Source organism: Odontesthes bonariensis, chromosome 8, assembly GCF_027942865.1.
Source record: "Odontesthes bonariensis isolate fOdoBon6 chromosome 8, fOdoBon6.hap1, whole genome shotgun sequence".
Lineage (NCBI taxonomy): Eukaryota > Metazoa > Chordata > Actinopteri > Atheriniformes > Atherinopsidae > Odontesthes > Odontesthes bonariensis.
This window is the reverse complement of record NC_134513.1, coordinates 26,462,385-26,485,656: the sequence shown is the minus strand read 5'-3', so window position 1 is coordinate 26,485,656 and position 23,272 is coordinate 26,462,385. Positions and strand designations below refer to the sequence as shown.

Below are 23,272 nucleotides of genomic sequence, written 5' to 3'. Positions count from 1 at the left end.
AACAGAGGCGCACCTTGTCAACAGGCAAGGCAGCCCCGAGCCACTAGGGGGCCCCCGAGAGCTGAGGTGCATTCAATCAAAGATTGTCTAGTTACTTTATAAACTGTCTCAAACAGTGGCGAATGTTCGTGGTGAACATGTTCACTAGAGTGTAGTGTGCGAAGGTCTTTGGATCTGGAGGACATAGTATCAGCATTTGCACAAGTCAATTCCGTAAGCAGCATTTCTAAAAGCAGTGCATACTGTAAACTGGGCTTATGAGGAACTTACTTCTGTATATACTTTGTAAATATGTACTGTAAATATTTTGTACAAAGTTTATATTGGGTTTTCAAAGTAATTTGCTGTATTTTATTCAATTTCTATTTTATTTTATCATTTGTCTTGTTTAGTTATTTATTTATTCTTTACATGTATATTTTAAAAATAACAATGTTTTTCATGTTTGGAATAAAAAGAGGTTTTATTTCATACATTTTTCGTTGGTGTCAGATGTTTTGGTGACGAAGACTGGTCGGTAGAGCCCCCTAGGATTCTTTTGCTTGGGGCCCCCACAGACTCTAGAATCGCCCCTGATGATCAACACAGCTGTTTAACCATCTGAAAACAGCTTTGGGCTCAGCAGCAGCGTACAGGACACAGCGATGTTGTAGCGGACACTTGAGTTTCTGTAGGTTGCCTTTTAGGCGTGTTGAATCGGTTTGTTGGGGTTCACTCCTCAGCTACTGGACTCCTGTCTGTACGGTGGCCGACACGTGCAAACTCGCTGCAAACGGCGAAACAAATCCAACAGTAAAATGCTGCAAGAGAAAAATGCGGCAATCACAAAAACGACCAGAGCACATGCGCTGCAAACCCCAAAACACGTGCAAGAAAAAAATGCGCTGCAACCCCCAAAACACATGCAAGAGAGAAACGCTGCAGACTTCAAAACACAACGGAAGTTCGCCAGGCCACTAGGGTGTCTCGACCTACCATATTAATGAAAGAGAAGAAAGTCAAAAGGTACGTTGTCATTTATGTCTTTTTCAAACACTTGGCCGTAATCTTTTACCTTATTATAGCGACATAACTCCGCTGCTCTTCTATAATAAGGTAAAGGATTACGGCCAAGTGTTTAAAAAATAAATGACAACGTACCTTTTGACTTTCTTCTCTTTCATTAATATGGTAGATCTCCCATAGTCGATCCCCTATCCCACAGGTCGAGACCGCCTCGTGGCCTGGCGAACTTCCGTTGTGTTTTGAAGTTTGCAGCGCGTGTGCTCCGGTCGTTTTTGTGATTGCTGCATTTTTCTCTTGCAGCGTTTTACTGTTGGATTTGTTTTGCCGTTTGCACGTGTCGGCCACCGTATGTCTGTTCCTCCAAAGCACTGAAACGTTCTGCTGTAGCTAACCCTTAAAAACATGGAGCCTCTTGTGTTGGTTCTTGTGGACAACTTTCCTGCTAGCTGGAACATTTCAGAGTTCTCCTCAGACTGGATTCAGTGGACATAAAGGTGTCTTTAACAGAGGGAACGAGGCTGCTCTGCTCTCTGGATTCATCTCTGTGCTTCAGCCCGGCAGGAGCAGCCAATCAGGGGGCGGGGCTTGTTCCAAACTCTCCCATTGGTTATTGCTCGTGACGTCAGAGACGCACAAAGCTCCTACTGGCTCCTGAAGCCGGAGCAGCGGAAGTGGTTCTGGAGGAATGGCAGCAGAGCCGCTTGTAATGTTCACAGCTTCTGTTTGACACCTCAGAGTTTATAAAACTCATACAACACCATCAGAACACATGGTCACCACATGGACCTTTAGAAGTTCAGGCTTTCTAAACACACACATCAGTTCAATCCAGATGTTTTTCACATCTTTTCACGGTTTCCTGCTTTGGCTTCATAACTCAGATGGAATCAGTCAGTGAAAAACACAGCAGGCTGTGAGAGAAAGTAAAGGTGTTCACCGAGGCTGAACCTGAGGGACGCATCACTGACATTACTGAGTGTTACTCCCTTCAGTTGGAATCACCAACACAAGTCCTTCCTCTCATGCACGGGCATTTATTTGCACATGGCTGTGGTCAGTCATGCCGCGAGAACTAGAGAAATGAAAACCAACAAATCCTAAACTGAACTTCACAGGATACAAAGCCTTTCCAAAGAGAATAAACATGAAAGAAACATCTCGAGCACAAACAGCTTCCATAATGCACTCCATTTGCTTGCAATGTGCCGTGTTTGCATGAAGTGAAACAGGTGATGTGAAAGCGTAGGTGCAGCATCTTAAACACGTGGGAACATCGTGTGAACACCACTCTGCAGACCTCATTGGCCGCGTTAACTCAAGGGCAGCAAGAAAGGAAACTTCATCCAAATCTCCGAAGCCTTATTCAGCAGCTTCATGACGTCATCTTCTGAGTAACACGCCAGCTGAGGAGCTCTGCTGCTCGTGGGCTGAGTGCGTCTGAATAATGCCCCGCCCCTCTACAACACAACAACACTCCTTCCACTATTGGAACATCTCTCCGGGACGTGGTTTACAACTCAAAAATATAAACTTAAAAAGCAAATAACACAGATGTAACTTTTCTTTGTCCTCTGCTGCTTCTCCTGCTCTGGTAAAAAACCACAGGCCCCAGCCCAACCCATCCTGGTCCTATACCAGTCCCTGTACTTACAGGAAATGGACCCACAGTTCTTCCTGTCTAACAAAGAAACAAAGAAACACAAAACAAACAATTATTAACCTACAAATAAACTCTGTCAATAGCTCCCCAAAATATAAAGTAAACTAAGAATACATTTGAACCAAATTCAAAGTAATGAAGATCAGGAATAAATAGCTCCAACAGTATTTATATTTCCAGGATTTATTTTACCCGACTCACAGCTCACAGCTCTCTCTCCCTCTCGGCTTTATTTTGAAGGAAGCGGGAGTTCCTTCATTCTGTACATAATTATTTTATTCCAATGGTGCAGTGTTGAATGTTAGAATATTATTACTTTTGCACTATTGTTTAGGTTATTTAAATATTCTATTTGTGCACAGTTTAATACATTTTATTAAAATTTTGCACTGTTTCGCACTGAATGTTAATTTATTGGCTGTTTGGGTTATTAGAATTTATTTATTTAGAAAGAAAGAAAAATAAATGTTTCGCCTTGGAGACTTCTGGACTTTTAGCCTTTTTCACAATGATTTGGAACTTGTTTGTACATTCCTGCGCACACTTTGGGTGACTGATTCAAGTGACTCGAGAACCCGATTCACTGTAGTGAGAGACTCGAGTCAGTAAAAGGAATCGAGTATCCCATCACTACATTGAAATGTGGGAAATCTTTATAAAATTAAGTTTTATGATGGAAGAGAGCAGCCATATTAATACTTTAACAACACTGTCATATAAAGATAGATCAGTTTCAAACAAAACTTCTCGTAAAGATTGTTGTACTTTGTCAGTTTGAATGTTTTACTGACAGCATTGTTGTCCCGTTGTGTCTGAAATGGAGGGAAATCTGTTCCAAAGTCATTTTGTTCATATGATGAAGGCAGCCAGCTGCAGTCTGCAGATTCAGTCTTTATGCTGTGAGCAGGGCGTTTCTGCCCTCTAGTGGCCACAGATGGTATCTACAGAAAAGGTAAAGCGGGAGATGTTACAAATGACTGACACTTCCGGTGAGACCTTTCACAATAAAACGCTGTTAACGCTGTGCTGCACCTCACAGACGTAATATAAAGCTGTTTGATCTGTTAACAGCGGAAACTTGTTTTACTCAGGAGTGACTGAATGTAAATAAGTTGGTGGCCTCTTTGTGCGAAAGGCGCAGGTTTTTTCTTCAAGTGTATATAACGCTACAGTTAACGCTAGCTAGTTAGCAGCAGTTAGCTAGCATCTTTGTTAGCTCCGGTTATATTTAGTTTAAAGGTTAAGTAAAGAATGAGTGAATGTGGTGCTAAAACGTGGCTACTTCATGTGACAGTAAATTTAAACGGAGCAGACTTTATAGTTCTCGCTGTACCATGGTACTGGTGATCTGACTTCCGGTTAAATCATGAAGCATTGATTGATGTAGCTGTGCGGTTTAACCGCTAGAGGGCAGTAATAACGGCCATTTCATTTCCCAGCGCTTCTTCATGGCAGATATGAATGAATAAACACACACAATAAGGTCTGTGGAACACAAACATGATGCATGATGAACTTATCCACTGTAACGTGTGTTTAGGTAGAATTAAGACTCTTCTGAGGCTCCAACAACTTTCTGCTTTCAGCCTTTCTGCTGCACAGGATGCAGAAGCTGCAAACTCTCCTGAAAAACCTTGTTTTTAAATTGGAATTATTATTTTTCAGTGCTTTTGACAGTTCTGACTCTTTGAATATAAGGTGACTCAGACATATTGCATCATAATCAGACCTCTAAGTGATGAAGGACACTGCTTGGCCACAGAGTTGGAAACATGGCTGCTGATGGAAACTGAAGTCTCAGCTTTTAACTCAACATGACACTTTTCTTTGGACACATTTCCCCTCCTGTGGGCTGATTCACTCCTTCAGGCATTAAGCTGCTGCGCTGCCAACATTTGGACACAATATAGATGCAGATGACTCTGAGAGCGTGTCCGATGGCTCAAATGAAAAGTTGATCTGTATGGATGGGGAACATTTTGCTCAGTTTAACTGAACGCTCACATGTAAAGTAGAAACACACAGTCTCATGTGAGGGAAAGTCAATAAGTGTCCCAGTTAGAATTCATTTGGACAAATAAAAATCATGGTATGAATGAATAAGCACTAAAGGCGTTGATCTGATACGTGATTGATAACAGTCGAGACTGATGGACAATCCCTGCACTTACACACATCTCAAGTAGTTTGTAAAAGGGGAATAAAAGGAACTTTAATACTTTTCAATTCTCATATTGTTATGTTTTCATGTTGTTGTAGTGGCTCAGGTTTCTAGCATCTAATAATTAAGCTTTGATTTAACTTTATTTCTCCCTGTCTCCAGCCTGTGAGCTTGTATTTGGGCCCTTCATTTCTCTTCCTTCACTCCTGAGTAAAACAAGTTTCCGCTGTTATCAGATCAAACAGCTTTATATTACATCTGTGAGGTGCAGCACCATACATTCCTCCAGAACCACCTCCGCTACACCGGCTTCAGGAGCCAGTAGGAACTTTGTCCGTCTCTGGCGTCACATATAATGACCAATGGGAGAGCAGCTGAGAGTCTGGAACAAGCCCCGCCCCCTCACTGGCTGCATCTGCCGGGCGAAGCACAGAGATCGTTCACTCCGTTAAAGACACCGTTATTATGCCCACTAAATACAGTCTGAGGCACTGAGGAGAACTCTGAAATGTTTCAGCTCACAGGAAAGTTGTCCACAAGAACCAACACAAGAGGCTTCATTTAAGTGTTAGCTACAGCAGAAAGTTTTCAGCCGTTTGGAGGAGCAGACAGGAGTCCAGCAGCTGAGGAGTGAACCCCAAAAAACTGATTCAACACGCCTAAAAAGACAACATATAGAAACTAGTGTCTGCGACATTTGGGATGTTTTCTCTGCTGTACTTGGTGTCACGCAGCCGTTTATAGCAGCAACTGACGCCTTCGCTCTCACAGCCACCAGACTCCAAAGCAGCCGGCGCAGAGGCGAGGGCCAAGGGACCGTCTACAAAGTGCAACACCTGCTACAGAAATATTCAATAACTCCGCTCTAACGAGTCTTAGGCCCAATCCCAAGTCACCCCTTGGCCCTACCCCTTACCCCTTCCCCTCCGTTTTGCGCGTTCACGTGAAGAGGTAGTGTTGTCCCAATACTCTTCCAAAGCCCTACCCCTTAGCCCTACCCCTCCGTTGTAGCCCTTGAAACGGAGGGCTTCGGCCAGGCAGACTCCGTTTGAAGGGGTATGATATATTTCCCAGAGTACAACGCGACTACCGGGAGATCGCGAGTCTTTTTAATCGTTTTAGGTTGTGATAACTGGTGTATTGTGTGAGTTTAACATGGTGGCAATGTGTAGTTGTTTTCTGATATAAACGCACATGGGAAAAGTCGCTATTTTACATGGAGTAATCGGTCAATGCATGTGAAGGTGCTGCGAAAGAGTTTTCGTTTTTTAAATTGTAACTTGAGTATTTACAAGCAATGTAGTTGGTTAACCATAGATAAGTTCCTTTTGAGTGACGTGAGCGTCATTTCGCTACCTATTATCACAAGTATTCATATACGTGACTGATTCACAGGGACTCAAGCACAAACAAAGAGCCTGATCAGGTTTAGCGCCGAAAACGAAGATCTGTTTCTAAAGTCATCCCCATCCCCAAAAAGAAGTAGGAAGTCCAATCCCATAATGGATTACCTGCTACAGGAGAGCCTGAAGGAGCAGAAGCGCCACGAGCAGAAAACGGAGCGCTTTTTAGCTCTGTTTGAGCGCATGATAGACAAACTTTACGGTGAGTTGATGCGCCATGCACCTATTGTACACACAGCCACCACTACCGCATTCTAAAACACCTTTTTAAATTTTTTTTACAATGGATGAAAGTGCATGCTATAATGTCATGTCGTGTCTTGTTCCCCCAGAACATCACTGAGCCCATGCAGCACCTCCGATGTGCCCTCCGCTGTTCCTGCTCCGGTCATCTCGTTCTCGATGATTGCACTGTTGCCCGTTTATGTTCATATTGTTTATATTCATACTGTTTATTGTCCATATTTTCACCACACACTTTACAGCAGACACTTTAAGCTGTTATTTCTGAAAATGAGCTGCCTTACCAGTCTGTAATGTGAGCCTAATAAAAGAAATTAAGGACAAAAGGTTTGTGAGCATGATTATCACATCAACATCATATTAACGACTGGAACGGATATTGGTATGAAGAGATTTATTATACAAGGGATAACAAAAAAATTGGGGTACACGTTGTGGTCCAATAATTTGTAGGATGACCCGTCTGCTGGAAAGAAAAACATGGAAAGATCAGGCTTTCATCCTCCCAAACCAACACATTGGGCCTCATGCAAGAAGCGTTCGTACGCACAGATTTGTTCTTAAATCGTCCGTACGAGTGATTTAAGAGAATTTGCGCATTCACCAATCTTTTCGTATTTTACGTTTTCTTTCAGGTACGAACAGAATTTACGAGTGATCCAGAGCTGTCGTAGGAGTTTCGTAAAATAGTCCGCTGTTATTCAAATCACGTTTGCTTGACTAATGGATTGTATATTTAATTACTTTGAAGAAAACATAAATAAATATATACATTATACCCAACAATGATGCTGACATTATTCTGTTTGACTTCAAATATGCACTAATCGAAGGTTAATTTGAATCTGTATATAACGGGAAGCGTAACCAGCGGCTGACTTGCGACTTTTGGATGCCTCAGCGCGTCAGGCTCTTGGAAGAGAGCGTGTGGAGACAGACGAATGGCTGAGATCGCGATTCAGATTGCCAAGGACTGTGCTGCTGCAAATATGCAGCTTAATTGCTAGAGCCACAACTCCAGAGAGAAACACGCCGATCAAACCCAATTCTACCACACGTCCAGGACCTCACCACCCTTGGATTTTTGGCCACGGGAACCTTTCAGAGGGAGATTGGAGACAGATCGGGGGTGTCCCAGTCCTCTGTGAGTCGTGCGCTCCCCTTGGTCATCAAAGCTCTCATCAGTTTATCAACCATGGTACATCAAATTCCCATACGCCGCTGTCCAACAAGTGCAAATTAAGAGGGACTTTCATGCCGTGGCTGGACTGCCAATCATAATTGGAGCACGAGACATATACGCATCAAAACACCCGTGCCGTTGTGGAGCGCACTGCTGAAGGCCAGGTGGGTGTGTCTCGATACAGCTGGGGGGCAAAATAGCCCAGAGGAGGCATGCCAGATTTGCGCAATATTGCCATGAACGAGGGTCTCCTACAACCTGAACCAGCCCAGGCAGACAAGAAGCTGTGGTGCCAGAAGACCCCCCTCATGGACCACCCCATCAAAGTGCCATCATGATGAGGCAACAACTGATTGCACGGCTTTAGTTGCAGTCATCGATCGCCTGCCCATGGCGAGACGTTTTTTTTTAAGCCATTTTCATATCAAACCATTTATTTTTTTATTTCGCTGACATGGTATTAACAGCACTCGTAATTGCTTCCAATTTCTTCACTTTAGCAGGTCCCGTCCACTGCTGACACTGCTAAAAATGACAGATTTTCCTTTTTGGATCTCTGAAAGCAGAACTTTAATCTCAGAGCCCGTATTCTCAGCACTCAACACTTCCTGGCACAGGAGAGAGGAAGCACAGCCTTATATGGTATCATTTAGGGCGTGGAGTATGCAAATCTACTATCCTCGTGCACGTGAACTTAAGATACGCACAGGTGTGATTCATCATTTACGCAGGTCGTTTACACACTTTTTCCGAAGTTAAGAGCGCTTGTTGAATCTGACGTGGCGTGTTCGTACGAGACCTTCTTACGAAAAAAGTAAGAGAAATTTAGAATAAAAATACGAAAATGTTCTTGCATGAGGCCCAATGATAGCACACACAATGCAGTGCATTTATTTAAGTCATCAAATCTGAACCTGGTACAAAGAAAACCGCTTCAAAAACGCATGAGCTGCATGTTTATTCCAAACGGAACGAGGCGAGTAACAAAGGCTAAACGTTAGCTTATGCTTTCAGCTAGGTTAGCCAGGTTAGGATACTACTCCAATCAATAAATCAGCAAATCCAACGAGACAAGCAAATTGTTTCTATATTACACGATATCACAAATGTACAGTTAGAAGCACTTTCAAACACAAACACACGTTATCATATTCACACGCCGGCTCTGGAAGCTACCAGCTGCTCACTCACACGCGTTATTTGCATTAATTTCTTATTCTACATACCGTAACAAGATCCAGCAATGCTCCCAGATGTCGAAGACGCCTTCGCCTGATGGCACTCCGTCGATTCGACGCAGATATTTCTAAAGATATCCGAATAGCCCAGGACAGCGCGAACACCACAGCACCGGTCATGTTTGTTTACTTCTGGCTGAAGCTGTCGCTTTTGGTTACGTAACAACTGACGGCGCGGACTTATTACGTTCGTGAGTGTGAAGTGCTGTCCCAATTCGAAGGGGTGACATTCCTAGCCCTTCGCCTACCCCTACGTTTGAAGGGGCGAGGGGTAGGCGAAGGGGTAGAAAATAGAATTGGGATTGGGCCTTAATGTCACTAAAATCACCGCAGACATCAACAGCCTCCTGTTGGTTCTACAAACACAGCTTGTGCTTAATTTGGTGCGTGTGTGTGTGAGTATGTTGTTCTGAACAATTTTCCAACATCTGTATTACAGACTGCGGTGTCACCTCAGGAGACTGATATCCTGCTGGTTATCCTACAACAGGTGTGTGCAGCAGGAACAGGAAAAGGATGGATGAGATCTTTATGATATGATGGAGGTTGGAGCTTCAACAAAAAGATGTGAAAAGTCTATATATTTCCACATTTATTTTCTTCACGGCGTTTCTGCATCATGAAACTGACATCATGCAGTTTATCTTTACACCACAAGAGGGCAAAGGAGTCCCCTTCCTTCACAGTTCCAGCAGATATTAGTTACATTAGAGCTGAACTGAACATTGATCAATGACATTTATTCAGTCCTGATCATCAGTGTTTGTCCAGTTATGGTAACAAAGACAAACTGGTCACATGTGGCACCATTAAAGATGATTGACAGCCCTTAAATGCTGTAAACTGCTTTCAGTCTCCTCTGTAACTGATGACTTCAACATGTTGAAGAGCTGTTTGATCCAACCCTGAACTCATTCATTCATTCATATATATCGTCTCACACTGATTCTCCACACTTTGATGAAAATGTGTCCCACAAAGAAAAGTGATCATTCATTTCTTTAGATCTAAAATAGAGGAAGCTGGGAACAGAGGGACAACAAGACGCGCCAAGATACAACTCATGCATGTTATGGAAACAAGAAAATGATAAGAATGCTCAGTGAGAGCAGCCAGGCGACATTTTTTCACAGAGAAGAGATGAAGGTGTGGCTGCACACACGGATGAAGGATAAGAAGCTGCTTCACTTAAATCCTCCTGATCAGTGTTGGTCAAGTTACTTTTAAAAAGTAATTAGTTATAGTTACTAGTTACTGCTCCCAAAACGTAATTGAGTTAGTAACTCAGTTACCACATTGTAAAAGTAATTAGTTACTCAGCAAAGTAACTGTGGCGTTATTTTTTGTGTTCTATAACGCTGTTATGTTCTATAACAGGGGTTTTCAAATTCATTGAATGTGAGCCTCCCCTTGGAGTAGGTAAAGATAACCAAGCCCCCCCCCCCCCCCCCCCCCAGGTTCCTACAGTAAATGCATCTTTCTTTTGTGTTCCTAGAATGGTGTGTTTCAAAAACAACTGATAATACATGTATTTTTTTTAATTGTATTTCTTTTAACAAAGTAGCCTACATTCATAAAAAAAGGCTTATTCATAAAATGTCCATCCAAATATTTCCATCTTAGAGGAAACATCACGAACAGAGGGAACAGAGGGCCTAAAATTGAACTGTCATTAGAACAAATTCATAAACGATCGTTTTCAACAGCAGACTAAACAGTGTCCAACTTAACTCATGTCAACAGGAGACGTCAACTGAAATAATGATAATAATAATAGGCCTAATAATAATAAAGATAGACGTCAACATATTCCATATTCTGATTTACTTTTTAGGCTAATTATACACAATTTAAACCTGTTGCTATTTTAACAACTCAATGCGAACAATGCGGACGCGCCTTTGATGCGCACAGCTGTTCAATGCGGGGTTGTACAGAAGACAGAAACAGCCGCAAGTCATCTTGTACTTGTAGCCTTGACCGGTATTTGTTTTTGATCAGGGTGAGAGCAGAAAACCCACATTCACACAGGTAAGTGGAGGTGAAGGGGATCAGGACTCTCATGGCTTTGGCGGACACATGGGGAAACTCGCTCTCGACACTCAACCAGAATCGCGTAATCGGCATTTCCACCAGTCTCTGTTTCAAGTCCACATTTGAGCTGAGCTCAACAAGAGCCTCCTCCTCTTGTATGCTCAGATCATCTCGGACTGTAGGTGGGAATGAGAAGGGGTTTCTGACCCACTGGTTTCCCAGTGGCTCCTCTCCGAAATACTGTCCGAACTGGTCGCGCAGCCCGCTCAGATGCGCGCTGATGACCTGTTTCACAGAGCTGAGCGGCAGCGCTGTCTTCTCCAGCGCATCCTCCAATGTTGGGAACATTTCAACAGAGCCCCTTCCAATACGGGCACGCCACACATCCAGCTTCTTCCTGAAGCTGGACACTTGGTCGTGTGCCGTATAAACATTGCACTCTTTGCCCTGGAGAGAAGTATTCAGGGTGTTGATCCGCTCGAAAATGTCAGACAGATATGCCAACAGCGCGAGCCAGTTCATGTCTTCCAGATGTTTTGCGAGAGGGGAGTTAATCTCGGTGAGGAAGAGGTAGACTTCTTCTCGCAACTCGCAGAGCCTGGTGAGGACTTTTCCCCGAGAGAGCCACCTCACCTCGGAATGCAGGAGCAGTTGCTTGAATTGAGCGCCCATTTCATCGCACAGGATTTTAAACAGGCGTGCGTTTAAGGCTCGTGATTTAATTGTGTTCACAATTTTCACTGCATTATCCAGAACCGCACGCAATTCGTTGGGCATCGTTTTTGCTGCTAAAGCCTGGCGATGAATGATGCAGTGTTTCCAAACAGCGGCAGGGGCAACGGTCTGCACTTGTTTCACAAGACCGCTGTGACGGCCGGTCATGGCCCTTGCCCCATCCGTGCATATGCCACAACACCGACTCCACTCAAGGCCTTCGGCCTGGTAAAAATCATTCAGCGCCTTGAAAAGTTCATCTGCTGTTGTGCGGGCAGGGAGGGGAACGCAAAACAAAAAATCTTCGCGCACACTTTGCTCTTCAATAAACCTGACGTACACCATCAATTGAGCGCAGTGTGCAACGTCAGTGGACTCATCCAGTTGAATGGCGTGGATGGGGCTTTTGCGAACACTGTTCACCACCTGCTCTTTGACATCGTAAGCCATGTCGGATATTCGTCGCTGGATGGTGTTGTCAGACATTGGGATCGTGTCAAGTTTAGCTGCAGCTGCTTCTCCCAGCATCACTGAACACATATCTCTAGCTGCAGGGAGCAAAAAAGTTTCTCCATCAGTATGGGGCTTGCCTGCCTTCGCTATATGGAGAGCAGCTCGATAAGATGCCTCAGTTGCCTTAGCGTTAGTGGTGCCAAACGAAAGCATTACCGCTTTTTGTGATCTAAATTCATCAAGTTTCCTCTGAAAAAACTCCAGTGGCTTGTCAACTAAAGTCGTGTGTTTAGTTTCTACATGACGGCGCAGTTTACATGGCCGCATACTGTCATTTGCCAATGTCTCTTTACACACAACACATTGCGGCAGAGGTGCGCTCTCAGAACCAGACCACGTAAACCCTAATTTTAAATATTCAGGATCGTATTTCCTACGTTTTTTGGGGGGCTCCTCCCTTTCTGCTGACTTCTGTTGTGGTATCAGAAAACGACGCATTTTTCACTAGTCCTGCTTATTCACACACGGAAGCACGAACAATCAGTCTACTGAGATGTTGACAGAAACCGTTATATTTTTTCGCGGGTTTCGCGGGCTCGCGCGCCTCCCCTGCGACTCTTTGGCGCCCCCCAGGGGAGGCGCGCCTCACCTATTGAAAACCACTGTTCTATAACATCTTTAACATCAAATATGTTTATATTAACTGATTGAATTCATTCAAGGTAAACACAAGAAACTTGTGCTAAAGGAAAAAAAAAAATGAACCAGACTCAGTGAATATTTCCCTATACTCCCTATATAGAAGATATAAAAACACTAAATACAGTAATTTAGAACATTCTGTATTTATTTGAACTCAATAGATTGCAGCCTGCCATATGATGCATAGAAATAAATTAACAAATAAATTCTGACCCGAAAAATCGAGTGTTTGTTTTCGAGTGGCTCCGTCTCCTTAGCTGGGGCTCACGCTGCATTTGGGCCTGGTGTTGGGTTAGCAGCAGCCTGCAGAAGCAACAAGTGCTTCATATTCGCATGGGTTGATGTAAGGTGCTTCATTAGATTTGAGTTACTTGAGGCAGACGTGGATAAAGTTTTTTTCCCTGGGCACAGCGTGCATGTTACATACACATTTTTGCCTTTTATCTCCACGGGTGAGAAGTAGTGCCGGTACTTCCAGTTAGAGAACGCAACCTGTGAACTTCCCTGTCTTGTCGCCGCTGTCTTGTGTGTGTTTAGCGCGTGCAGTGAGACAGCGTGAGCAGGGCTTCCGCCCACACAGCCAATCATCATCGCATTTGCAACGGTGTCATCATCCCCACCCCTGCTCTCTCCAGGCAGCATGCAGCTGATGTGTAGCCGAAAGCCTACAACCAAAGTGTAGTAACGCGCCACTTTATATTCTCAGTAACGATAACGGCGTTGTAACGATGAGAAAAGTAATTAATTAGATTACTCCGTTACTGGGAAAACAACGCCGTTAGTAACGCCGTTATACTTAAACGCTGTTACTCCCAACACTGCTCCTGATGAAGATGAAGCTGGAACTAAAGTCTCTCTTTACTCATTAGAAAGATGCAGAAAGAAGAAGGTTGAAGAAAAAGTTGTTAGAGGAGATCTTGATAGATCTTCTTCATTAAGGGACATCTTTTTCATTTTTGTTTCTGATCAAACCTTTACTCTGAATGTTTTATACTTTGGAGGGGTTGATAGATTTCTTCACGAGCTGGTTGAAAACAGCCGTTTCAAACAGGAATTGCAGCTTGTAAACTCAGACATGCAAAGATGGCCGATGCTCATCACATTCACAGCTCAGACGCTCCTGCTTTAATGTGTGAGAGCAGGAAAAGAAAGTCTGAAGTGTCAGATTACTGAAGATGTCAGAGTCCAGAAGAAGCTCTGTGACTGACATGAACGTTCGGAGTCAGGAACCATCAGCCATTCATCCAGAACCGCTTCCACCACACCGCCTCCTGGATTCAGGAGACAGTAGAAATGTGTCCCCTGCTGACATCATAGATGGTAACCAATGGGAGACCAGCTGAGAGTTTGGAATAAACCCCGCCCCTTCACTGTCTGCTTCTGCTCTTTCATGGCAGCTGCTCAGATACTTCCATTTTATTCATTTCACTCAGTTTGGAACCTTCCTGAATAAGAAAGACTGTTGGACCCTTAGCAAAAAGTAGTACTTGAAGTTCATTTTATTAAGCATGCTTAAGTATAAGTATAGCAAGTATACTACGTACCATGTACTTGTAGTGTACTAGAAAGTATACTAATTTAATACTTCTTCAGACTAAATTGGAACATTTTTCAGTTTATAAAAGTATACTTTAAGTATACATTATAAGGTCATTTTAAGTTTACAAAAGTACACTCATCTATATACTACTGATGTACTAGGTATATACTTCCAGTCCACATTTTAGTTTTTTCAAGTATACTTTAACTATACATTTCTAAAACTAAAAAATTAATAATACTAAAAATAATACTTGTTGTATAACTTAAGTGTACTTGTAAGTTTGCTTAGCATATTAGTTGTAGCATTCTGGTTATGTTTATGTATTTGTCAGACACTTTTATCCAAAGTGACTTCCACCGGTAGGCGGGTATGGTGAGGGGGTCTCGCCTAAGGACCCCTACTGCAGGTAGTGCCTTTCATGCAGGGGATTTAAACCCAGGTCACCCACATTAGATGTGACAGTCACTATCCATTCAAATATTTATACAGTATACCTGAAATATACTTCTTAAAGCATTCTTAAAGTGAACTCATACTGTCTGTATACTAGACTGTAATGTATTTACAAAATCACAAGATTACCTGCTGTTTAAATCATTAAAGATGTGCATTTAAAAAACAAAGAGCCTCAATGAAATAAAGTCTTTCTTTGCTGAGTCAATGACTTGACCTTATTCTGTACTTGGATCAAGATAAACAAAGTATTAGTACTTTGTGGCAGAAAGAAGTCAAAAGTATACTAAAGTACAAGTATGAGCTTTAATACTAAAGTCTTAGTATAAATGTTCTTAGTCTTAGACTTTTCTTTATAGTTTTCAGTATAAGCCAAGTATACTTCACTATACTATTCTTAAGTATACAAAATATAGTATATAAAAAGTAAACTTCAAGTATACTGCCTCAGTTTTGGTATAAAATAAGTATATTCATAGTACACTTGAATAAAGTACTTTTTGCTAAGGGGAGCAGAGTGTGAGGTGGGGGATGCAGCGTGACAGAAGGCAGAGGGAAGGGCGGGTTCAGACCAGAACCTACAGTGGTTCTGACAAAGTGAGGATGAGTATTATCCATAAGCACTGATCAGCTGACTTCCTTTACCTAAAGCCAAGCAGCTCCCTCATGACGGGTCACATGACGTGTCAACAGGAAGGAGAGGAAGCTGAGCTGTGAGCCTCTGCTGGTAGATGAGGTGGTGACAGAAATCTGACAACATTCCAGCTGACAGCAGCAGTTCACCTGCAACAATGTCAGGAAGCTTCAGTGTTCAGGTGGGAGTCGCACAGACTCTCACACACACTGATGTGTTTGTTCAAAGCTTCCACCTGGTGAAGTGACCCACAGTTAAAGTTCTGACAGGACTGCTGCAGAACAGATGTTCACACATCTGTCAGAGTCTCTCTGTCTGTCTGTTTCTGTGTGTGACTTCTGCTGTTTTATCTTTCCTCCATCAGGAAACTCAGTGTTCCAAAGAACTGAACCTTCAGGTTTTACAGGTAAGCTGGAACAGAGAAGAGTCATCTTAAAGGAGTGTGAGTCCGTCAGTGTTTCCAGCTCAGCTCGGATGAAGTCCTCCGTCTGTCAGCGCTCTGCAGCTCCAACCACCCAACGCCTCCATCTGTGAGGAAAAGCAGGACTCTGCAGTGAGTCTCTTTCATGTTTCAGCTTCTTTTGTCTGTCAAAGTGTTGCTGCTTCAGCAGGAAACAGCTGATCAGAATGACTGCAGAAACCTTATTGATCCTGCAGGGAAACAGCTCTGTTACAACACTCAGTTAAGAAAGGAGGAAACAGGGGAGTGGAAATAGATCAGAATGTGAGGAAGGCAGAAAGTGTGAAAACATGATGAGACGTGTTTAGATGTCGGCTTGTGGGCTGGATATTTGTTTTTAAATGTGGGAATATGGAGCGTCCCGGCCTTCACAGGAGTGAACGTCAGACTTCAGCTCAGAGTCACAGACCCATCCCACCTGTTTACTGCCTTTGAGTCTGTTCAGAAGCAGCTGGAGACAAATGGAGGAAGTTTTTAGACCAACAGCTGACAGTATGCAGCCAGTTGTTCTGTCTTCATCGGTGTGCCAGCAGCAGCTGTTTGCACATGCTCAGATCTGTTGTTGTGGCGGCTCAGACAGGGTGTGGTGTGGAGGAGGAGGAGGGCACTGTTCATAACGCCCAGTTCATTAAACACCTGCTGGCTTTATCAATGATCTCTGTGGACTGCAGTTTCAGTCAATATAGAGAAAGAAATACTTTAAGAATAATGTCAGTCAGAGAAATGAATAAACCTCTGAAAAGAAATCCTGAAATAAATACATCACATAAATATAAAGAAAGGATGAAGTTAAAGAAATAAAAGATTTATTGATATAAATCTCTGAATGTACATCACTGATTTATTTTGGGTGTCTGATTGACTAATATCATCAATATTTCAAAGCTGTTTCTGTCTCCATGTTTTAATTCCTAATGAGGATTTCAAAGAAGAAATCAACGTGACTTTAGAAAATATAAATAAGTGTTTCACTGAGGATTGTTAATTCTAATATAAAATCATGTTTATTGTACTTTTTTTAGTTCTGAACATGCATTTCTATTCTTTATTTATTAGTTTCAGGATTTATTTCAAAGGTGTATTTATCTTTTTAAGTATTATTTTATTGAATATTGATTGAAACTGTTGCAGATGAAACCAGCCGACGGAATATAAAGTGTTTCCATCAGCTCAGCCTTAAACTGAAGCAGCAACAGGACTACAAACATGTCTGTAATACATATCCTGTAATATGAGATCTGTGTGCACGTTGGTGACTTTTGAACAGTTCTTCATGGTTGTCAGATCTGATTGTTTACATGTTCTGAGCAACAAGAAAACCAAAATATAGGAACTGCAGAACCTGACGGTAAATCAACATGTTTTTAGCTTCTTTTTTTTTTCGGTCAATATCAAAGTGATAAAATGTAGACAGTCAGAACTCAGTGTTGTGTTTTTAAAGCAGAGAACCTGCTTTGGGATTAAGTCAGGGGAAAGGTCATTGTGTGTGTAATTCTCTCTGAGCAGGAGGTAAAGAATCTCTCACATTTAGTCTGGACTGAGTGAAAATCACTGAGCAGAGCAGCTGATGTTACAATCAGTCCACCTCCTTACAAACACAGTCTGAGTGCAGCTGATCATTAGTGTCTAAATGACCGCTGCTGACCACTCTGATACCAACAGTGATGTCTTCAACACTAACATGAATGCTTCCTATTCATGTGGACACAGAAAAACTCAGATGGGACCTTACTAATGAGACCTGCTCTGAATGATTCTGATGCATAGAGCAGTCTGAAGAAAGCAGAGAAGTGTTCGTGTGTCCCCTGGCAGAGTGGAATTTAGAGGCTGAATCAAAGAGAACGGCAGAATAAATGGAAAAGGAGACAAGAGGGAAGCAGCATTTTTAGATCAGAGTTTGTTGTTCAGGAACTTGAAGGCGTGTTGTTACATGAACTCCTCTGGTAGGTCAGGTCCTACCTGTGCTGCCTGTATCACAGGTGGAGCTCTGACTCATTCCAGGAAGCAGCTCACCTGTGTCACAGTGGAATCAAAGAACACGATGATCAGCTGATGATGTTTATTTTCTACATGAAGAACTGATCTTCATAGAATTAAAGCGTCAGCTCCTCCATTACAGTCAGACACAGCAGCTTCCTGCTGCTTCCTGCTGCTTCCTGTGTCCCCTTTCAGAATAAAATAACAGTTAACGTGTCTGACTGTAGTCAGTTATGAAGCTGTGTGCAGCTCTGATGGAACATATAATCCACTAATATTGTCTTATGATGAAATGAAGTAGATTCAGGTGTTCTGTCTACTTTATGGATCAGTTTGTGATGTTTTATTCAGCTTTTTCCTTCGCTTTATATGTGAGTAACAATCCTTCATCTTTGTTTCTTTTTTTTTTGTTGAATTCAACTAAAAGTTAAAACGTTTCATTCGAGTTTTTATCTGAGACATTTTATTTGTACTTTTAAACATAAGATGGACCCTACAGACAAAGATGGAACCTTCCCAGGGTAGAAGGTTATCTTATTAACAGCATATCAGTCAGTTTCTGGTTCAGACATAAATCAGTTGATCTCCGTCCTGCCATTGCTTCATTTTCATGAGCAGATAATGAAGGAAGCATTGAGAGGCTTCAGCCAGCTCTTATCATGGCTGCTGCTGATATTTGCAGGTTATTTACTCACTTAGGAACCTTCCTCAGCAGAAAAGAGCAGCTGGAACGGATCAAACTGAGGTGTTCCTGCTTCATTTGAAAGCTTTTTGTTTGGTTGTAACTTTTTCTGGACAGGAGAACACTTTGGGCAGCTTCTGTCCTTTTTATAAGTTCTGTATACTTAATGTTGACCTTCAATTTTCCTGGATTTGTTGCTACAAACAGCTGTATTTGATCCTTTCTGTCAGCATTAAATGGTGTTTCTTACAGCTTATGCAGTGACATGTCATTTTACCATCAGATATGTGTAACTGTGGTCGAGACTCAATGATTTCTCTTAAACTAAATAGAAATAATCACCTTCTCGTTGAACTGAAATATTGCTGCATAAACAGGAACCTTCAGTGTTTATACACACTCACCGGCCACTTTGTGAGGTTCACCTGTTCAACTGCTTGTTAAGGCAAATAGCTCATCAGCACATCATCACATGGAAGTAATTCAGTGTACTGAGGCATCCAGACGTGGGGAAGTTCAAACCGAGCATCAGGATGGGGAAGAAAGGGGATTTAAGTGAGTGAACAGGGCCGGGCTGGTCTGAGTATTTAAACTAAGGTTTACAGAGAATGGTCCGAAGAAGAGAAACCATCCAGAGGACAATGAGCAGACTTGTCAACATGCAGCAGCACCGGCTCACCAAAACTGGAGAGAAGAAGATTGGAAAACGCTGCCTGGTCTGATTTCAGATGGTTGGGTCAGAATTTGGCATAAACAACATGAACATCCATCCCTTTCTAACCACAGTGTGCCCATCTTCTGACCTGATGGCTACTTCCAGCAGGATGAAGCACCGTGTCACACAGCTCACATCGTCTCAAACTGGTTTCTTGAACATGACACAGAGTTCACCAGATCTGTCTGTCGACTGCAGTCATGTCGATATGGACCAAAACCTCAGGAGTGTTTCCAACACTGTGTTGAATCTACGCCACAAAGAATTAAAGCAGTTCTGAAAGCAGAAAAATGGTCCAACTCAGTAATGTTAAGGTGTGCCTAATGAAGCGGCCGGAGAGCGTGTATAGTTTGATTGTTGATGATTCAGGTGCTGATCAGTGATTGGACTGAAGGCCTCAGCTCGGTTTAAACTGTTTGCTCTGCAGGTTACTTATTGATGAATTACCGTCATATAAAGCCACAGCAGCTGACCTCTGATCACTTTAAGACTCTTTTACGGTGTGCAGAGTTTCAGAGTGACAGTAGCCTGCAGGCACAGAGGACTGATGTCGGAGAAGGAGCAGAGGATTTCCTCTACTTCTACACACAGACAGCAGAGAGCTGCAGAGGGAAGAAGTTCATGGAAGAAGCTGAGTAAGTGACACTGCTCTCTGAACACACTCACAGTAAAACAGATTAATCCTGGACTCTGATCCTGTTGGACTCTGATCCTCAACCTTTTTATGAAGGATCATAATTCAGGCGTGTCTGGAGCCTCTGGGTGTGACCATGTGGACTCATCAGTGGGTTCATATAATAATATATATAATAAAGTTAAATAATATTTAACAGAGAGCAGTGAGCGCCCCCTGGTGGTTCCTGTCAGTCTGCAGTGATCCTGCAGGATGGATTTCTGGAGTCCTGCTGCTACTTATCTGCAGTGTAGCTCTTCATGTACAGTTCAGTCCTGCATTCAGCCCATCAGAGTGTTTCAGATAGCAGATTTATCATCATGCTGCAGGTTCAGATAATCAGTGTGTGTCAGTGAATGGAAATGTTTTAGCATCATCATCATCATCATCATCATCATCATCATCATCATCATCATCATCATCATCATCATCATAAGGATCATGATGTCTGTGCTGCTCCATGCCTCCATCTAGTGGAATGATGGAAGTACAGCAGCTGATCTTTTTAAAGCCCAGATGATGGAAAGGAGGATGTGAGTTGATGTGCAGATGAATGATCTGTGTTTCCTCTGCAGAAGAAGGTGGAAAGTGTGTGTGAGCTGATGTGAGTTCAGCAGCATGGATCAGTGTGAGGACACTAAAACCTCTCTGTGTGGGGAACATGAGAGCCAGAGCAAAGCTCAGAGGTGAGAGGACCATCTCTAACTGTCCATGACTCTTCTCCATGTCAGAGCTCAGCACTCACATCACCAAACCACCTTTATTCACAGGAACCAACCAGAACCAGAACCTGAACCAGAACCTGAACCAGAACCTGAACCTGAACCAGAACCTGAACCCAGCTGTGTGTCCTTTAAGAGTGACCGGTCAAAGGGTTGTCCAATTGACTTCAAATCAGACCAACATCCATCCTTTAACAGGTGAGCTGAGTGTAAATGTTGTAACAGAGTAAAATGTAGCAGAGTCAGTTTGAACAGTTTTTCACACACTTATCAGCATTGATGTGTGTGTCTGTTCGTTTGTGTTGATTTAAATGACACATTTTCAACATTAATACTACGGAAAGCTGTCTCTGTGAGTTACTAACTGGTCAGTGAAATGGTTTCAGGAAAGCCAAAATTGTTTTCCCTCTTGATGACAGAGTTGCAGGAGAGTTGCTGCCTACTTCCTGTGGTCAGAGATGTAACTGAAGTCTTTTAGAGGATTCTCACCTGGAGACTGATTTGGATCTCTTATCAGGCTGTAAAAGGGTTTACCTCATTGGCTGCTCCTCTTATTAAGAGATGAGTCTCCATGGAAACAACATTGATGGATTTTTACTGGGAGTCTAATATATTGAAAGTATCCTGATGTTTTTTCAGTCATCATGTATTTCTGAGTTTGATGAAACAGCGAAGGAGACTTTTCCTGGACATGTCTGTTTTAATAAAATAAGTGTTTTTCTGTCAGAGTCCATCAGAGACTCAGAGCTGATTACAGCTGTGTGTCCTGGAAGAGTCCCTGGTCAAAGGAAGACATTATTGGTTTATAATGAATGAGTTATAGCGGTTCAGATCCTTGATGTTTCAATCCTTTATTCATATTTCTTAACAATTTGGTCCACCAGGTCTGTAATTATATGTTTGGTCCCATACTCTTTATTAAAACAAAGCGTTTTTATTGTGTTTGAATTTCAGGAAATCTGTGAGTTTTAATAGAACAAATGTTTTTCTCTCAGATCCAAACCTGAACCTGAACCTGAACCTGAACCCAGCTGTGTGTCTTTGAAGAGCGACTGGTCAATGGGTCGTCCTATTTACTTCAAATCAGACCCACATCCATCCTTTCAGAGGTGAGCTGAGTGTAAATGCTGTAACAGAGTAAAATGAGTCAGTTTGAACAGTTTTTCCTCCAACGTGTGTTTAATGTGAGTTCAGCTCTGCTTTACATCCATTTCTATGTTCATATGTGAAGCGGTGTGTGTTGGATGTTTCCCACCAGCACAGCAGTCAGAGAGGAAAGAATGATGTTGGAGGAGGTGTTTCTGAGTGTCTGTAGGACAGCAGCTGGTCCAGCAGGGGGCGCCTTTGTGCTTTGGCTCTAACACAGTGGAGGCAGGAACTTCCACTCAGGGGGCCGGTGCTGCTGGATGGAGGAGGACAGACAGATTTATTTAGAATTAAAAACCTGAACGTCTGAACCACATGGAGCTGATGGAGGTGTGATGTGTTCCAGGTTCAGCAGAGGAACAGTCAGCAGGGTGCTGGTTAGCTGCTTAAAGCTTTGACAAGTTCAGATTAGTGAGCAACAGAACAAAAGTTTGTCCTGAGAGGCTGAAATGAAACTTGGTAAACAGACAGGAACTCTGCTTCTTCCAGTGAACTAAACACAGCTTTGGAAGATACAATGAAAGTTTGTCTCCCGTCTTTGGGAATAAATCATCAGATGATGTTGTACAGTCATCGTCTGAGGCCTTCACACTGGGAGCTGCCCAGTACAACCAGTCCGATCCTGGCTCTGGCTGCCTTGCTCCAGGGCACTTCAGCAGGGAGGGAAAGCTTTCTGAAGGGGTTGGTGAGAGCTGCTGGGACCCAACCAAAGTGAGCTGAAAGCTCCAAGCAGCTGCAGACTGAGCTGTTGGTTCTCAGTGGGATCAGCAGGACCAGTAAAGCTTTCCCATTACAGGGAGTCCTCTGATCCACTGCTCACACCCACACATCACTTCATGGAGCTTCACCTTGTGTTGCTCTCTGTGTGGACAGACACAATGTGAGCTCATTCTTCATGATTCCTCCACAGAGTGGACCAGCAGAGCTCAGAGGGTCCCAGTGGTCACTCTGCCCAGCAGCATCAAACACAGCTGGACTCCATATTTATGGTCTGTACATTTACAACAACTACTTTCCCATCTGTTCTGCTCACAGTCATCTCCATGCTGCACTCTGTAGACCAGTGGGTTGTCAGTGTGTCCAACATGGATCTGATGTTTGGCTCCATGGTTTCAGTCTGATTGGCTCATTCATATAGTTTTCTGTTCCAGCTGCTGGAGGACAACATGCTCACTTTTGTGAAGGAGGAGCTGAAGAAGATGCAGAAGGTTCTGAGTCCAGATTACCCAGAATGCTTAGAGAGTCAGAGGGAGGGTGAGGATGAAGAGCAGAGGAGCAGCAGAGAGGCATTAGTGAAGATCACAGTTCACTTCCTGAGGAGAATGAAGCAGCAGGAGCTGGCTGACCGTCTGCAGAGCAGTAAGAGGATTTCTCTAAAGGTTTAACCTGCTGGATAAACGACACATTTACTGATGTCTCAGCACACAGAGCAGCAGATGTTCAGATACTCATTCTGTACAGGGTTTACATG

At 42.9% G+C, this 23,272-nt stretch overlaps 2 protein-coding genes across 7 annotated transcripts in view; one reads left to right on the top strand and one right to left on the bottom strand.

The window, feature by feature from the left end:
- LOC142385517 (NLR family CARD domain-containing protein 3-like) overlaps positions 1-23,272 on the bottom strand; it is a 369,716-nt gene that overhangs the window by 256,320 nt on the left and 90,124 nt on the right. The gene's annotated exons all lie outside the window — the stretch shown is intronic.
- Positions 15,548-23,272, top strand: part of LOC142385514 (protein NLRC3-like) — a 31,157-nt gene continuing 23,432 nt past the window's right edge. The window contains exons 1-8 of one of the 4 annotated variants that reach the window (XM_075472123.1): positions 15,548-15,607; positions 15,791-15,979; positions 19,769-19,895; positions 20,509-20,619; positions 20,704-20,853; positions 21,651-21,764; positions 22,712-22,790; positions 22,953-23,160. In XM_075472123.1, the coding sequence (XP_075328238.1) occupies positions 20,552-20,619; positions 20,704-20,853; positions 21,651-21,764; positions 22,712-22,790; positions 22,953-23,160 (619 nt within the window). In that variant the 5' untranslated portion in view covers positions 15,548-15,607; positions 15,791-15,979; positions 19,769-19,895; positions 20,509-20,551. Of the gene's footprint in view, positions 15,980-19,768; positions 19,896-20,508; positions 20,620-20,703; positions 20,854-21,650; positions 21,765-22,711; positions 22,791-22,952; positions 23,161-23,272 lie in introns of all 4 variants that reach the window. The other 3 variants (XM_075472125.1, XM_075472124.1, XM_075472122.1) reach the window with 3 other exon arrangements.